This window comes from Centruroides sculpturatus, unplaced genomic scaffold, assembly GCF_000671375.1.
Source record: "Centruroides sculpturatus isolate CEXI.00-Female unplaced genomic scaffold, Cexi_2.0 scaffold1030, whole genome shotgun sequence".
Classification (NCBI taxonomy): domain Eukaryota; kingdom Metazoa; phylum Arthropoda; class Arachnida; order Scorpiones; family Buthidae; genus Centruroides; species Centruroides sculpturatus.
The window spans coordinates 264,618-283,806 of NW_019385245.1; the positions used below are offsets into that span (position 1 = coordinate 264,618).

At 31.7% G+C, this 19,189-nt stretch overlaps 2 protein-coding genes across 2 annotated transcripts; one reads left to right on the forward strand and one right to left on the reverse strand.

Moving 5' to 3' along the window:
• The first annotated feature begins 1,035 nt into the window (after nt 1-1,035).
• On the forward strand, nt 1,036-7,838 carry LOC111636679 (organic cation transporter protein-like). The gene is made up of 12 exons (XM_023381974.1): nt 1,036-1,146; nt 3,173-3,262; nt 3,804-4,166; nt 4,430-4,533; nt 4,609-4,763; nt 5,031-5,199; nt 5,257-5,404; nt 6,415-6,500; nt 6,747-6,961; nt 7,071-7,252; nt 7,333-7,454; nt 7,588-7,838. The coding sequence occupies exons 2-12, from the start codon at nt 3,218-3,220 to the stop codon at nt 7,613-7,615; spliced, it is 1,617 nt and encodes a 538-aa protein (XP_023237742.1). The 5' UTR covers nt 1,036-1,146; nt 3,173-3,217; the 3' UTR covers nt 7,616-7,838.
• Nucleotides 7,839-10,467: 2,629 nt separating this feature from the next.
• LOC111636674 lies at nt 10,468-13,831 on the reverse strand. The gene is made up of 4 exons (XM_023381963.1): nt 13,538-13,831; nt 13,390-13,458; nt 10,589-10,732; nt 10,468-10,481 (listed from the first exon to the last, which is right to left on the reverse strand). Exons 1-4 carry the CDS (start codon nt 13,734-13,736, stop codon nt 10,468-10,470), a joined length of 426 nt encoding a protein of 141 aa, XP_023237731.1. The 5' UTR covers nt 13,737-13,831.
• Nucleotides 13,832-19,189: the final 5,358 nt, after the last annotated feature.

A 19,189-nucleotide genomic window follows, 5' to 3' on the forward strand; every position in this document is an offset into this window, starting at 1 on the left:
GTAAACGAAATTGTGACCGCTATTCTCATCACTTTGTAAAGACATTACCAAACAATATTTTGTAGAGGGCTTGACGGATTGCTTTTTAGTTCTTTACAACAACGTCACAAGTGATTTCATAAGGGATGACATTGCCAGATCATCGAACAAACAGTCACGTGTCTATAACAACTTGTCCAACATCAAGTCTAAACTCACCATATGGACTACTTTGCAACGAGCTTTATGTTAGGCAGGTGTTTGCTAAGTACAGTACGTAATAATAAAGATAGACAATGTGGCCAATAATGATAATCTATTTTTGTTATATGATGTAATCAATTGAAACCAACATTGAATCGATGTTGGCTAATAACAATAAGCAACAATCAACGCCAAAGTTCAGTCCAATTTCTGTCGATATTGTTCGTTGACAACATAAAACATGCGGTGCAAGAACAGTAATGTATATTAATACGGTGTTTCATATAATGTCAATTTATACCTTATCCTTAATATTGGGATGAGATGTGCTGATATTGCTAACATATACTACATATCGTTAAACATGTCAGCATATTAAATAATGTCCACGAATAATGTGCACGATGTATCTATCTAGTATACTAAAATATATTTAAAACAAGCGAAAAAAGTTTAATTATAAACTAATTTCTTATTTTTTCAAAGATTTTACATTGCGTACATATCAATAAGTAATGCTTTCTTAACCTAACACAATAGTCATATTCTCTTTAGAGCAGTGATAACTATAGTATTTTAATCATATATGGCATAACAATAGGGGATGCAAGATAGTGTATTTCTGATAGGCGATACGTGTCTTTGATACGTGGTTACAAAGTTTGGCTTTGCTGTAATCCATCAATAAGTAGATGTGCAGTACGTCATTGGTAATGCATCACTAATTATACGTCATAGAATATTTTATCCTTTAAAGTATTTGTCAAGGACAATTGTATTACAACTTTTGAAAGAAAAATGACGTTTCACCACCTAATTTCTACATATATATAGAAGAGAAGCTGCGAATAAAAAGTATGATATTGTGGTATTAATAAAATATAAATACTTCTATTAAATTGAGTTATGTTTATATATTTATAATATCGAAAGAAGAATTTCAACGATTTCAGTCGTAATAAGGTCAGTTTTATTTTAATAATAGCGATACTTTCTTCTTTCTTAAGTTATGAAGAAATTGTTTCTTCCACCCTATTTTAGAGTATAAAGAAAATTCTCTTTAAAATATTATAAGCATTTATTCATTTTCTATCTTATTTTAAAGCGAAATCTTAATATAGAAACAAGTGAATATTATAGAAATCTCGCAAGTAATGCAGCAATTATTATATTTCAAGTAGAATTTAATATTTATTTTATTCTATCAGAATTTTTAAAAATACTTTAAAATATTTAAAAGCGAAGTTTTAAAATAATTAATAATTAAAATGGTAATAAACACATTCGAAATTATTTAGGATAGAAAATGCAAAAGGGGTTATGCAGTAAATTGCTTTAAAAATATTTTTTGTATTATCCAATATTAACGTTACGTATGTTAATTCATTTGAAAATCGAAATTTACTATTTCGAGGTTCAGGGCATATATTTTAAATTAAATAAATATAAAATATGGTTAAAAATTGCAGCCTCCGGCATTGTGATGATGTCACAATGAAATAATTTCTGTATTATGTAAAATAAATTATAAACAATACACCGAGTCAATACAGCGATAGAAGGAACTTAATTTCCATCTACGCTAAATTTTTCTAAACATTAACATTATTATACGTAGCAACATTTTTTATGATTATTGTAAAATACTTTTGCAATTAACTTCTACACGCAAATTTTAATATATATTTTTATGCTAGTTTTCGTTATTCAGCATGATACAACTATTTTAATATTAACATATTGTATACTTGTACAAGTCGACCTTCCTATAACACTATTGATTATTCCGTTTTATATGAATTCCATGTTGTACGAGTCACTTAGATTTTACAAATACGTGAACCGTTCACAGCCCGGCACACGTATTTGTAAAATCTAAGTGACTCGGACAACATGGAATTCATATAAAACGGAATAATCAACAGTGTTATAGAGGGGTCGACTTGTATAAAATTTTAAAAATCTGAGAGAAAATATGTACTTATACACATCAATGAACACAATAAATTCAATCTACGTGTTATATATGTATTTGTTATAATGATAAATCGAGAGACTGTATAATTTTGTACATGTTCTATTCTATTTTTCAAAGTAATTCCTGTTGTTACATTTTTAAATTCCGATTATTTATAACAATAAATTATTGGATGATATACTTATAGGCTGCAAATGTTTTAATTCACCAGAAAAATTAATTTTTATCAGTATCGACATCCTGATCAAACGAATTATAAGGAGTTTTCCTGATTGTTTTAAACGTAATGTAACAGGCATCTTTCACTTTCCTTCTGATACATACATTCGTCCTATAGCATTATGATACTGTGAACAAGATAATTTCTGATAATGTTTCTACTGTCATTGGCTTTCTGTATACTGTCATTGGCTTCGTTAAAGTAGCTCAACTGGTTGCAAAACGATGACCCGAGTGATACGATAAGTTTAATAATGGCTGAAGGTGATGGCACATTAAACAACTTTCGTATCAATTACTACTTTTAACGTTGAGACCCACGCGTAATCTCTCCCAAATGACCTTTTGGACCCTCAGTCGCCACCTCAATTTAGATTGTATGACTCATTCATCCTTAGCAGACAATTTCTCAACACTTTTTACACTGAAGTGTAACTAAAGCCTATTCGAAAGTTTATATACAAATTACAGTATTTTCTTTGTTTAAATAATTATGTACTTGTGTCAATTCCACAATTGCCAACCCGTAGAAAGCAAGTGAGCTGACAAATGAAAGTAACCTTACCAGCGTAGTATTCTAGTTAATAGGTAAATAAAAATAACTAAATATACTTACAATATAATGAAAAGGCGTAAAATATACATATATCCACTATTTTAGACTTATTCACCCATACTCATACACATTCACACACTTCTTTTATTTTCTTTTGTAAACTGTTGTATATTATAGATAATAACAGGTGGTAGCGACAAAACAATAGAATTATATTATTATTATTTTTTATATAGGATCTTGTTTTATCTTTAAATCATACAACTTTAATCAGGAACACCATGGCTGCAACGACAGAAAGCAGAAACGGATTATCTGAAGTTGCGGTAAGAATTATATTTATTATTTGATATGACTTCGTTGAGGACATTATATATTTTAGCTGAACAAACATACGGAATAACCACACTACTACCTAATAGTGCTCGCTGTCTCAGTTTCTCCACGGGTATGAGTATGATATCTGCATGAAAGTCCTGAGGTCATCGGAGATTATTCTAGCATTTTACACGCACGTATGTAGTATATATGTTTGAGTGTGTGTATGTATGTGTGTGTGTTCGCTCTATTTCGCTCAATATCTCAAGAATATGTAAAGATTTTAAGTAACGAAATTTGGCATGGTATACGAGGGCATGGAAGCTTTTAAAATTCGGTCCAGGGGTGGGGAGAAAAAAGTGGTCGTGTGTATCTTCAGTAGGGTCAAACTCAATGTCGATTTTATCCATTACTAACATTTATACTTTTTTATAAATACTATCCCTACCCTCATTTGTATTGTAATTAAGATTGTAAAAGTAATTTTCTAAATAAAATCTCTTAATAGCTGGAAAAGTTATGCAACTTGTTGCTGGATTGTTTTGATAGGAAACGGCGAAAGAATTTCAAGACTTTACAGATCTTATCGGTACATTTGGAAGATGGCAGAAGATTTTATTCGGTATATTCGCATGGTCTATCATTGTATCGGCAATGAACTTTTTAAATTGGCCCTTCTTGGCATACAAAGTGGATTATTGGTGCGCGAGAACACCGAAATACATGAACGTGTCCGTGGAAGAGTGGAAAAATATCAGCGCACCTCTGGAGATCAGAAACGGGAGAACAACACATAGTCGATGTGAAGTATACGATACTGACGATGAAAAATATGGAAAGAACTTTTCAAAGATTCCTTGTCGCTCGTGGGAATACGATCATTCACAATATAAAAACAGTGTCATTGAAAAGGTAACAATTAAAAGGCTTTACTTAAATATACAGAATGTGCAAAAGTTGGGAATCTGAAACATACAAATGTTTGATGTTTATTATTATTGTTTTTATCTTTGATTAGTTTGAATTCCTTATTTGTGATTTAATTTGTACATAACATTAAATTTGTACATTTTTCTTCCTGTTTTCTCCCTGCATGTTTTTTACTTAATAACAACGGTGTACCTACTTTTGCACCCCCTGTATATTCGAAGATTAATCCTGTTCGCAATTTTCAGTGGAATTTAGTTTGTGAAAGTTCTTGGTTAAGTTCTCTTTCTGGTTCTTCTTTCTTCGTGGGATTCCTCGTGTCCGCTATTGTATCTGGACAGATATCCGATAGGTCTGTAAAGTTGTCTTTAATTTCATTAAAATCTTTTAGTTTTAATACGTATTAATTATATCAATATTTTCATAGATATGGCAGAAGACCAGTGATAACATGGAGTCTCGTGCTTCATATAACCTTTGGGATTCTTTGTTCATTTTCTCCATATTATTGGATGTTTACTGTATCTCGTTTCTTCTTATCTGCAGGAATCACAGCCTGTAATCTTACGTTTTATGTATACGGTAAGTCATAAATTGAATTCATACACTGAATAAAATAACAACGCTCTTTGGCAATGTTCACATATAGGTTACAATACATTGTATCAGGTTCATAGCATTTAACTGAATATGTGTATTTAATGCAGATTGGCAAGAAGTGAAAACACAATTACTGTGGATAAATCATAGACAAATTTCCGTGTGAATATTTATATTTAAGCTGAAATTTTAGATTCAAAGTTTTTTGTAAACATAACGTTAACAATATTAAATTATCTTTGTGCATAGTTATGGAAGTGGTCGGACCAAGCTACAGAGAAAAGGTAATAGTGAGTCAGTGTCTCTTTTTTTCCGTGGGGATGTTTCTACTTTCCGGAGTATCTTGGTTCCTGAAAAATTGGACTTATATTCAATTATGCTGCACTCTGCCATCTATTATAATACTCCTGTTCATCAGGTAATGTTCATTTAATGTTTTAATTATATTATGTTACAAAAATATATTTTGGATTAGTTATATACCGGAGTCTCCGAGATGGCTGCTAACTCACGGTCGACTACGTAAAGCAGAGAACGTTATACGAAACATAATGGAAAAGAATAAAAGACACCCCGAGCACTTAACCGAAATTATTGAAGAACTTTATTGGAAGATTAGAACGGTAAATTGATTTTAATAATACATAACTTGATCTTTCTCCTGAAAGACGATGATTTGAAATAATATAATAATAAGTTTTTCAAAATATTTGTAAATAACGAAATGACTGTTGAATTTTAAAAATAAAATCAGTTTGTGATTGGAAATGGAACAGAAAATGGGTTATAACGAATGGCACCGGAGGTTATGGCGTCAGCCTCCAGTTTCCAAAGAAATTCCGTTTAATTACGTTTCCGTCTGCTGTACAAATTAAATGGAAACTGTATCTAAGGGCTTTAAAGGACTTTAAAGGGCTCAATTGAGAACTTTTAGGCAGGACTTGAATGTTGCGATTTAAAATGACTAAAATGACACTTATGCTTAGTTATTAATTAATTAAAAACTCAGTGTTATTCAATATGAAGATCGTCATGTTAATAGGTGGTCCTTATAAATACACTCCTAAAAAGTGAAATCGCAACTTCACGAAAGAATGCGCGTAGCCAGAAGCAAATCGCAGTACCGGTAGAAGTGATAGTTCGTTTTGTTAAGTTATGGCAACGCAACACTTGGGTAAGCATCTGCTTGGCCAAAAGGCATTTTTCCAAGCATCTGCTTGGAAAAATGCCTTTCGGAAGGTCTTTTTAAGGGTAACTGGCTCCTATTCAGGCGTTACAGAGGTGGAAAAAACACGGAAAACTTCAGCCCATCCGGGCGAGTCGCAAACTCACGACTGAATTACGTGTTCAGGGAACAGAACCGCTTGGCCTCTGGTGGACCCGTTAGAAGTGACAGAAATATGCACATGACTAAGTTTGCGTACGTATCGAATTACGGGTTATCAGTTTTGGCCGAGTATTTTTCAGGAACGTGTAAGGACCTTTTATTAACATGTGCAATATTTTCGGCTCACGGATCCGCTACTCACCGGACTGTCTGCTAGTGTATAACAAAGATAAAATTAATTAATATATATGAAAATCTTCTTTACTAAATACGTTTTTTTTATTGCATGTGATCTTACTATTAAAGAATGATCAGAAAAAGAAAATGAACTTTTTGCACTTGATCAAAAATAAAGAGTTACGCAAGATTACTTTCCTCATGTACATCTTATGGTAAGTATTTTTTAATGGAGTTTTCATTAATAAGAGATAATTCTGTCTATTTTAAAAATTTATTAAAGTAATAAATACATCTGTTAATAATAATGTAACTGTAAAAATTAAATTGAAAATTAAAACTTGTATTAATAGAACGGTTTAACTTTACAAAAATAATTGACACACATTCCAACCGTCTCCCTTCTTTTAACTTATCCTAATTATTTAAACACACTACTGAATCTCTTCCACTACTTTCAGGTTAGTAATAATGTTTGACGGCTATGCATTAGCATTGAATGCAGATATCACAGGAGGAAACATCTTTCTTTTATTCGCCTTATTTGCCTCATTACAATGTTGTGTTTCTGGTGTGTTGAACATTATTTTACCTCGCTTTGGAAGAAAACGTATTTTGATGTTTGGATATTTTTCAACAGGCATCACCTCGTTACTAATAACAGCTGTTCCAGACGGTAAACATGAAATCAATAATACTAATCATTAGTTCAGTTTTACTATTAGAAACATGAAATTATAATTCAAAAAGTATATATTACGAATATTACGGTATTTTTTAAACAGATCTTATATGGCTGAGGATTGTCTTCACAGTGTTAAGCAGATGCTGCATGGTTCTTGCAATAAACACAATATATGGATTTACTTCAGAATTGTATCCGACTGTAGTTCGTAACGTGGGTATTGGATCGTGTTCTACGATTGCCAGAATCGGAGCGATCGCTGCACCTTTTATGAAGGATCTTGTAGGACTTCACACTCGTCTTTAACATTGATTAACTTATTTATACTACTTTACAATATAATATTATTGTATTTGTCACAGAGTGAAAAGATATACTGGAGCATTCCGTTTATTATAATAGGAATATTGACTCTTACATCTGGTTTGTGCATTGTGCCTTTACCCGAGACCAAAAGTATTCGATTAAACGATACCGTTGTCAAGTAAGAAATCATTAATGAAGTTTTCAGAAAATAGTTTACATTTTATATTATTATCGTCATTTAATTAACTTATAGAATTGTATTTGAAATAATTTATACAAATATAAGATAAAATTTTGTTAAATTTTTGCAGTGATACAGTAGAAAATGAAGAGGAATAAAAAGAAAAACACATAGACCAGAAAAATGAAGAACATTCAACAATTTCCTCATTTTAAAGTAGTAATGTTAAAAACATGTACTAAAGATTACACGAGAAACACCATTTTACATGGAAAAGTTATTTATTTATGGTGAAAAGAAATAAATTAATTTTAGTGGCCATTAGGATTGCCAAAAAGGTCTTTGAATATAAACAAGATTTAAATATTAATGAATAAACAACGGAAGGAAATGACTAAAACAAAGTTTTATCTTTGTTCAAAGTTGTAATTATATTTATTATATTATTAAAGATTTAAATATTGTGACGTAAATTTGTCTTAAAAAAGTTTTCAAATAGGAAAATAATGGTGTTATATTTTATGTTAGAGAATCCTAAGCGTTAAATGAAATCGTACTGTACATTGTTTTTTAATTACAATACATTCTTTTGTAAAGAATAAGCTTCGAACATTGATAGAATTGTTCGATTACTACAAAATGGGACATGCAACTATGTCTCAAACAAACATGTAAATGGCTAGAGTTGTGGATTCATTGTAGGATAGTTATTGTCATCAAAGTGCCTTAAAATCGCTATAAAAAGAATGATAGAGGCTCAGTATTATCAGAACTTTATAGAACTACTGTTTGGAGGTGTTAAAACGCTAAGCATACTTGTATATCTTTAACCGTGTCATACATATCTGACGAAGTTTCAATAGCCACATCATTAAGTCGAAGAAAGCAAAAGGCAGTTTCTTGGAATTGATCGTATTCTGGGCTGTTTTGTGAGCAGGGCTTAAGTGCAGTGAATATGTAAGAGCGCACATACACTAAATAAACGTGGAAAAAATTCCCTGGATGTGTGTCAGTGGGTGAGTTTGCGTGTCTGCCTGATTGTCGTCTATTTTGTTTGATATCTCAGAATAGGGAAATGTTTAAAAAACAAAATTTGTAATGGTAGCTTGTGAATAACGGTCATTCGTGGACATGTCTGTAAGAGTCAATCTTGTAAGTAAACGCTATATTTTTAGTGGAGGTCAACGGGATGGAGAGATTGAGGGGTCATGTGTCATATCGTGTGTGGGATCAGATGTAATGAAGATTTTACTCATTATTAGCATTTACAATTTTTTAAACTAAAATTCATCTTTATCTTGAAAATTAAGCGTTTTGACATTTAAAATTAATTAATAATATAAAAGTTATTTCTTTAAATAAGCATCCCATAAAGACATTGCCAAAGACAATTTTACTTTTGGGTAAATATAAGTGTGTTTCGTCGAAAATGTTACGCTGCTCGTTGCTGATTTTTTCGTTTATGTAGGTTTATCATTTGTTTTTTTCGAGGTTCGAAGTATTCCTTTGCTCCACTAATTCATTATTAAAAGTATTCTTTGTTAAAAATATTCAAAAATTATTAATATATTAACATAAAATGTTTCTGTTTATTTTATTTGTTAGATACTAAACCTAACAAATAAAATGAAATAAACAGAGGCATTTTAGCCACTTGTTTGAATCGTACATAGGTAAAAACCCGCGATCAGTTATTTTATCTACTCGGCCTATTTTTCTTCAAATTAAAGATTTGGATTCTATTTAGTAAGAAAATGTTTACGTTTGGGTGAGTACCGGAGACACGAAAATGTATATGATACGGTGTGTTTGTGTATATGTGTATGGTACGATAGATAATAAATCAACCTACCAGTGGTTGAGTGAATAAAAACACAGCCGAATACCAGTAATTGGACGCCAGTTCTCTTCTGGCCACATTCAACTATTGGGGCAGTTTATGATAAAAAGTTCTGTCGAGAATCAACCATCTCGGCAGATCGCCCAGGCGTCGCGTTGGTGTGTTCAAACGAGCAATATAATACATAAATTTAAACAAGAAAAATATGTATTTTCTTAGAATACGATAATTTTATTATTCCGAAAACGATAATTGTGACATACAAACTATAATTGTTTACAGTCCATTAATTAAAAAGTCCTTCAAGCAGTCGCGACATTAAATTCATACTGTCATAAACGGAAAGTAAAATTTCCACTAAGATGTCCTTCTTTTGCCTGTCTTCGTTTGTGTCCTCGTACGTCAAACTCATTGTGTAAGGAGAAGGCATCGACTCTTCAACTATTTTAATTTAAAAACATTAAAACGACAATAAATTATTTAATTTTTTATAACTTAAAACAAATTATTTAATGTTGCTTTTTTATCATCTACTTATTTATAATATTCTTAAATATAAATGAATGAATTAAAATAAAAAGTACAGGTATTTAATAATTACCTTTTGTATTCATGGAATCATTTTTGAAGAAATAGTCTCTTATATTTCGCCATTCTTTGAAAATAGATCATAAAATAACAACAATTATATATTTTTGGATAAATTAAATAAATATAATTAATGTTATAAAAATTATTCGGCGTAGACAAAGATGCATCCTTCATTTTGCAACGATTATTTTAGGGAAAATTAGTGTCTTTTTAAGCAACTAACACAGGAAATTCTAATACAGAAGACGCATTAATACGTCTAATTGCTTAAGAAAAATGTACAAAATGTTAGATCTTAGCTTTAATGTTCTTGCATTAAAGAGAAAAATCAACAGCCAGAAGAAAACAACTCGAGGATCCACTGAAAAAAACAGAGGACCAACAGTATTTAAATATGATACACTGATCCTCGAGTGATTTGTTTCAAGTTGTTAATCGTTAGCTTTAAAGAGAAGTGTCAACAGAGTAAAGGAAACAATCGGAGATTCAGTGGGCACAGCGAGGATCAACGGTATTTAGATTTTGATATATTAATCCTGACATTAAACAAAATATATTATTGACTAGAATCTAGTGCCATTAACTGCACTTTCCTAAGTATATTTTAATTTACAACCACTACCATTAAATATTAGGATAATATATTAATATATAAATTTAAAGAAAAGTCTATCTTGTATAGCAGGAAATATGTACTCACTTTTCTCAGCTTCCTTTCGAATTTTATCAAGTTTCGCTTCATGTGAATAATCGGGTGGAAAATTGGTCGTAGTTGCCCCATCGTAATTATTTTCCAACTTCTCTAATTTTCCAGTATATGAGTGTTCGCCATAAGTACGTCCTACTGTTAAGTACAACACTGTTAAAACACAACTCATGTGCATCAAGAATCCGAGTGGTGTCATGTCGAATAAATTCCTCAGCGAGCAAACTTATGAAAACTCTTCAATGAATACAGAAAATTTCATAATTTACAATATATTTATAGATTGAAATTCATATAATATAACTTTGCATGCGAATTATTACGTTAGTGAACTGTTTTTTTTTCTTATTATTTTTAATAAAATACTTTAAATCCTTTATTAATTCTTTATTACACCCAATATTATGTTGAAGAAAATCGTGAAATTTACTTTAATTTTATTATATCAATATTTTTTTACAGTATATGCAAGTTTCGTTTTGTTGAATAAAAATCATAATAAAGTTTTTAATAAGTTTCTAATATTAGAATTCATAATTTATGGATATCAAATTCATAATGTTTATGTATAGAACATTCTGCTCTTTCCCATCTTAAATTTGTATTTATTTCAATGATGATTCTGTTATAATTAAGTTAATTTATGTTTAAAGAAACGCTAATTTGAGTAAAGGATAGTTTGTAAAGCCTATACATTTGTGTGTTTACAATTTTTATTTTACTTCATTATTTCTTTAAATGCTCTTTTCTTCCACGTGGTACTAAAAAGGCCTTTTTAGTACCACGTGGAGGTGTTTTTCATGCTCATCGTGAGGTTTTCCCAGTCCCATCCTGTAGCGAAAGAGCGGGTCCGACGTATTTCAAACAGACAAACCCTCCAAAATATTCGTGGTGTGCTCGCGCGAAATCGACTTCGAATCCCCCAGGGTAGACTGAACTCTTAATAGCTTTGTCCATCCAGTAGTCAGCGTAAAAGTATTAACAGAACCCGATGAAGTTGTTCTAATAAGGATGATGATGACAATTCTTATCATTTATCGAGTAATTAACAAGAAATATGTGATCAATGTCACTTAATATTAAGCAATATGTACAGCTTAGTGTTAATTGACACGTTCGTATAACTTCTGTGTATTCAATTCTGTAGATAATAATGAGATAATTCCTCGAAATAAAAATAAGGTAGTCGCTAAAAATATAATTAGCAATTAGATCTAAATATGTCTTCCCGAGAAACATTATATTATAATAAAGTAATAGGCTATTAACATCTGAAAATGTCAACTCGGTGAAACCTGTAAAAACTATACAGTACAATATTTAATTAAATTTATATACAATTAATTTATTCAAAGACAAAGGTCTAGAAATGTATTAATCAACCACCCCATGCTGCGGGTCCTTTACACCGAACGCATTCGTCATAGATTGATTATACAAGTAATTCAAGAAGCAAATCTTAGAAATAAATTGCAAAACTGTGAGTACTTCAGGAGGAAGCGAAGTGCAATAAATTGTTAAACAAATCAAACACACACAATTTTATCAGAGTCAACTTACAGATGAACAGCCAAAACAAAAATATTCGCTATTCAGTTTCTATAATGGCTTATTGCTTCGGAATTTTCAGTCTGAATGCTAAAAAAAAAAAAAAAAAAATAAAATCTAACAACGAGTTGCTTGACTTTTCCGGCGTATCTATTACATTATGATATTTGTTTTCAAAAACTTTTATAATTTTAATTATTATAAAATAGCAAACAACTTAATTTTGAGGACAAGGATGAGTCTCTATAAAAAAAAGTCTTCCCAAGAGACACTTCCCTCTGAATGAGCGACCACGAGTTGTATTGCCTAATTCCCTTAACGCAACCATTGCAACTTATGAATGGTTGGATTGATGTAGTAAAGCAACACAACACATAAGTAAAAAATAGTACAAAAACTGTACACTGTAATAGAAAAACATTCTTTAAAGGAAAGAAAAACAGACTCTAAATGAAATTGGGGTGATAAGATAATACAACTCAATCTCAGCTCAAGAGCAATCTACCAGAAATTTTAAACGAATGCAAAGATAAAAAAGTAAATGTGGAATGAAAAGCAGAATGTTTCTTTGTTCTAATTGTAATTTGTTTAATCAATATTTTAATTTTATACATCTTCTCAGTTTTAAAATAATTGAAAATATAATTTAACAAACAATTTTAATACGTTTTTCTAAAATTTATTCATTAAAATTAATAACAGTATTTATGAAACAAACTGAAAATTAACATATACAGTACAGCGTCGTTTATCCGAATTAATTGGGGACTGGGGTTCGGATAACTTACTTTTTCGGATAACCGATTATGTACGAAAAAATACATTAACTTCGGATAACCGACCTTCGGATAAACGACGCTCTACTGTAACTACAGAAAAATATTCTATTAAATAATGTGTGGAAGGTTTCTATTTTTCTTCATGTTCCAAGTATCTATATATATCGAGTACAGTATTATTATAGTATTTATAAGTATCTATGATAAGTGATTTAAATTTAGTTGCCCTTGCGCGAATTATTTCTGTTTAAACAGGTTATGTTTCAGTACAGCTTTTCGTTTCCGTGTTAGACAGGTTTCGGGCTTATAATAGTATTTTATATTTTCCGTAAATTATATAGTACAGTATATAACAACAGTTCTTTCCGTTTGCAAATGCAAATCTAACTTAGCTAATAAATAATGTACAGTAATTCCTTATTAATTAATAAAAAGTTAATTAATTTAATCACACTAATAAATAATTACCTTTGGTGAAATTCGTGCCATCTGTGATGTTAATCTTTGCTAATCCGTGTTTATAAACCTTGTACCATGCTGTTTAATATATTTTAAAATTTCTAAAATGGGTATCTGAGAGTAGAAAAAAATTCTAAAAATTCATTAATAAACTTACTTGTCTGATTTGGTTTTTTCTTGAATGATGAATACTTCTGACTGACGTAAATGTCTTCATCGTAATCATCGTAATTGTCGTAATAATACATTTCTGATGGATAGTACATATATTTACGTATACCGCGTAAACTTTCAGCGTAATGTATTGCTAAACATAACACAAAAAGATAGAAATGTGCACGCACGAAGAATGCCATCGGAACCACGTTTTGCAACACCGGAACGAACTGACTAGCAGATGGACAGCGAACGGATACTAACAATCTGAATGGTTGTCAGCTTTTATAACGGTTATTACTGCCAATTTCAATGTTAACGAGCTAAACGTAATTAAAATATATATAATTTTGAATTATTTCTAATTAAAAATGAGTTAGATTTTTTCACAAGTATTTACAATATCGCATGAAAATCTTTCGTGAGTTTCGTATCAAAAGTATAATTCAGTTGAAATAAAGATTAGATTTCGTGTAAATTATAAAATGTCGAAAGATTAACATTAAATTAAATTAAAATTTCCCGAAATGTTATTTCTGACTTTGGACGCTTCTTCGTGTGATGGTGCCTAAAGCCGGATTTGCAAACAATATAAAAAGCTGTGTAGTGTGACGATGAGAGACGTGATCCCACGTATCCGTGATACACCACACGTCCGAAACATTCCTGAGGATTTGGGACCGCTTGGGTTCGATCGCAAGTTCCCAAAACAGCAAGCTACTCCATAACCCACTCGGCGATCAGACATTCTCATTATTCATAAAAAAATCACGAATATTATGTAAAGATAATAATCAACGTTTCTTTTGTTGTTCACGAATTATCTCATATTTTCGTGTGAAATTCCAGAAAAGTTTTCATTAATTTGTAGTGTTCATTAACTAGATAAAACAAAATATTTAGAGGCAAACAACCTCATAAACTCTTTTGGAGTCAAAAGATTCCAAAAGAGTTTCTGAGGTTGAGTTGTTCGGCCCAAAAATGTCGGGCTCATTCCTCATCATCCTGCCGCCCCTTAGTTGTTTGGTTTATTTCATTACGACAAAGGAAGAAGAGTGCAAAGATATTTATAGGAAATGGCACACATTTAGGATTTACTAACGTAAAGAAAATCGGGAAACACCACGTGGCTAATCCATTGGCCAGGCGAGAACCCACCTCCAGTTCAGTAGTTTGTTCAGTAGTGTTATCCATTTGGCCGTTAGTGTACGCCTCCTTGTGGACCCGGCCGAAACAATAATGGGCTTACTGAAAAGAAGCCCTCTTAGTCTCCGCATGGAGAAACGAGTTACAAAGCAAACGGAATTGACGACCAAATGGCCGAGAAGTCAAGGTGGCAGGTTACAGCTCTGGGGAATTCGGGATCGATCGAAAAAAATCCCCAGGAATTTTTTAAGGCTAGGCCGAACGGATATATTGGCCCCCGTCCCTCACTCGGTCGCTTTATTGTGGGCCTAGCCGAACAGATAATTGGTTTGCTAAGAGTAACCCTCTTAGCACCTACGGGGCAGAGAGAGAGTTAAAAAAAAAGCAAACGGAATTTAAAATTCATAAAAGTATTAATTGATATTTTTATTTAAAAATAGAATTTAGTATTTAATTTTAATAAAATTAAAAGAACATTTAATATCGTACAAGAAAATAATTCACGTACTTTGTTTATTTGATACGCAAATGAAGTATTGACAATCTAAAAAATTTCTTAAAGGGGGGGACACAATTCGCATAACATTTCATTTTAATTTTCTTAGAATTAACATGTGAGTTTTATTAATTTCACGAATACTAGAACCGATAAAATAAAAATTGTATTACTGAAAAATACTAACGGCGATTAAACGTTGACTATGAATATAATATTTTAAAAAGTGTTTTTTATTTATTAAATTATTGAAAAAATCGGTATATAGGGCCGTGACTGAGGCTGTCGAGGCGTCAGTCTGCCGTATTCGAGGATCCACGATCGAGTTCGAGTGAGCAGTTCCAGAAATTATTCGAGGGCGATGTGTCTCGAATACATTGGGCTCTGTTCCTCATCACCCGGTCGCCCTTATTTGGGCCTACCTAATCCACAACGAGCCTAGTACAAAGGCACTGTTAGTGTGCAAACATAAGGCAGCTTACACTATAGGCCTAAGTAAAGTATGAATTGGCCTACAACTTTCGGGTTAATGCACACCTAATAAATGTATCGTAATTGTTTAAAAGGAAAAAATTTCAAAAAAGATAACGGGGTCTGGAAATTGTTGGAAGCTTAAATTAATGTCCTTATGTATTTAGTTCATGAATATTTAAATACATTGCAGATTATGCAAACAGATTAAATGTCCGAAACTATAAATACGTCAGTTAACCACTACTGTCAAGTAAATATAAATACCAAATACTGGTAGTTAGTTGGTCGCGGGTTCGCGCCTGACCAGTGGACTAGCCGCGTGTAGTTTTCTAAGAGTTCTTCACGTTCCTAACATTTGAATACATGCTAGTTTCCCATACCAGCTCCCTTTCGCAGAAAACCCATGTGCCTTATCCCGCCAAACCAAGAAAGGTCGCACTTTATCCTTCCGTTTTGGGGATCAGGATCGGAAAGCGTGAAATATGCTGAGAATTTTTTACAGACGATTCCATATAAGTCCATCCCCGCCCTGATCGCTTTCATAATAAACCCAAACAAAGTCTCGACGAGTATAATTAGTGTATTATAATAATTGAAAATATTAAACAAGTAATCTGCGTAAAAATACAGTTGAATTTCCTAATGATCCTGACATTTTTGCAACCCAATAACGCTAGAACACTACACCTCTATGAAATTCATAGAATATTTATACAAGAAAGTCTTTGAACACGCAATTAAGAATGTACCAGAAATATGTGTGTAAGATACAAAATATGCGTATTATCGGAAATTCTATGAATCTAAAATTGTTATTAAATCGCTAACAACACGAAACACAAATATTAAAACACGACTGAAGAGGAATTCTAGAATACTCCAAATTCATATTATAGAATAAATAATGCTTAGTTGCTGCGAGTCATACGCTATTCTTTCCAATTGGAATTTAAAAGTTTTCTAAAATAAACTAAAACTTGCATATGAAACAGAAATACTATTTAACGAATCCAAGGAGCAAACTGAATTACAATGAATTTGCTCATTCCCAAAATTATATTCTCTTCTAAATCTAAATTATATCATGTCTTAATTCTACAAATGCTATTATTAATTCAAACATCCATTTGAAATAAAGAGATAAATTAAGTCTCGACTCGAGTTCTGCTTACGAAACAAAATATTTAGTATCGTACGCATAATTCCGTACTTGGTACTTTGATAATTCGTACTTACATAAGTGAATAGGCTGAATTGTCTTCTCGAAATGCCTTAGTCCACTCGTCTTTCTTCATAGAAGACGTAGACATTATACAAGTCTTTGTGGAAGACAAATGTAACTTTCGTCACTTATTAATTGTATTTTACCAAAATTATCGCTACTAATCGAGAAAACACGATGTCGACAATCGATACTAGACTTGTAAATCTAAACGAAGAGTTGTGTTTGCAATGCTTTCTGTCTTCATTCACGTCAATATCGGTTGCATACGGATGGAACTTTTTCAATCCCTGCTCGTGCACCATAAACAGCGACACTTACTTACGCAAAATTTTCATGAAATTTTACGTTTCCTTCATCGAATGTTTACTCTGGGGACATTTCTTCTTCACTTTTTTTATGCTCATTCCTCACGTATCTGATAAAATACCTTGCATTTCCTGGTATTCGATTGCCGAAAACGATATGTTTGTAAAAGCATCGATTCCTTTTTCTTCCCTGATGTTTGCCCTGATATTCAGCGTGGTCAAGAGATTCAAACTAAATCCAACAATCAAATTGAGAAAACCTCTTTGCTTCTGCCAAGATCGGCTACTCGCTATTATCAATCACACACGTAATAACACAGTGATAAACACCGTAAATATCACTGTCTTGTTTCAATGCATCAACGTTTTCGTCGTCTTTCCCGTTTTGGAAAAAGAAAAATTGTATAAATACGAAGGTCTTTTCTGCTGCGTTGAATTCGGAATCTACACCATTTCGCTTGTTGGTAACATCATGTTTCTGTTTTCCTTTCTCTTCTTGCTTATCCTTACTTTTACAAGTATTTTCAAGAAAATATCCGAAGATTTGTATCGATTGAAGAAGAATAATCCGAATTTAAATTCTGAATTAGAAGAAATAATGGCACAACACGATGAAGTTTGGAATTGTTTCAATCAACTAAACGGCCCGTTTAATTACGTATTATCAATCTTCTATGGCATTTTGTTAATGCAAACCGGCGTACTTTACTTTAATTCCATCTTTGCGAACATGACTTTTGAGTTGAAAGCGGGTACTTGGGTACTCTCTGTTGTAATCGCCTTAATGAATATATTAATAGCATTTCAGCTCTCTGCATTCACATCCAGTGTAATGTACACTACGAAAAGTATTAATGTTATCTCATTTCTGCAGATTGAAAAATAATATATTTACTTTCTTCTTTCAGATGCAGACGTCTTTTCAAGACATCAGAAGATTCGCTGACTGCAACTTGACTTTAGAACAGAAATTAAAGGTGAAATATTTTAATTTAACATTCTCTGGTTTATCTTGAATTATCAGACGATAATATAAGTAATTTGTTGCGTAGATTTTGAATTTCATGAAGAGATTTGGTAAAGAATCCCTTTGCTTGTCAATGAACGATTTCTTTAATGTTACTAAAAAGTTTCCGATAAAAGTAAGTTATTTAATTAAATTATGCAATATTGTAATTGGTATGAATTAAAGGCGCATTAAATTAATATTCATTTTTCAAATATTTTAGATGGCGAGTTCTTTGTATTCCGTGTTTTCTGGTCTTTCGGATCTGAAGCATGCAACAAAAAATCGATATTGATTATAAAGAATTTCACTGCAAATTTAAGTATTTACATTCATTCAGTAGCATTTATTAGGTACATTCTCTCTTTCATTAACTGATATGAAAGTAAGATTACATTTGTCTTATGTATTTCGCACTTTTCTTCTTGTCACGTGTCAGCTGTTCAGAGAATTCACTAGCGTAGATAGTTTAGTTCATACTACTGTGGATTGGTAGATAAAGATAGGATCGTTATATAATTCGGTAAATGATTAAACTGAGCCACGTTTTTTAAAAAGTAGCATGGGATCGAAGGCGAAAGGCGTGAGAAAAATTTTACAATGGGAGTGACTTAAAAAGACTCTCTCATAGAAATGCGAACCCGCGGCAAACAATAGTGTTTAGAGATTTTTATTCACTGGTGGAAATAGTAAACAATACAGGTTGTATAATTTATTGTTATCAATATTATTTATTAATACATAATTACAAGTCATCGATGGAGACATTTATTAGTAAGTAAGTTTATGTAGTAAAATTCTAGTTTTTCACGCAAATGTTTCCTAAATTAATTACATTAATCAATGCACAAAATAAAAAAATATTCACTTCGTTCATTACTGGTATGATCACAGAAATGGAGAGTTGACGCATTTTCGTATTGTGCCTCTTACCAGTCAATACACATAGAGATTATATCCTGTATATAGTACTGTATGTATAAAAAAAACAATGCAAATAG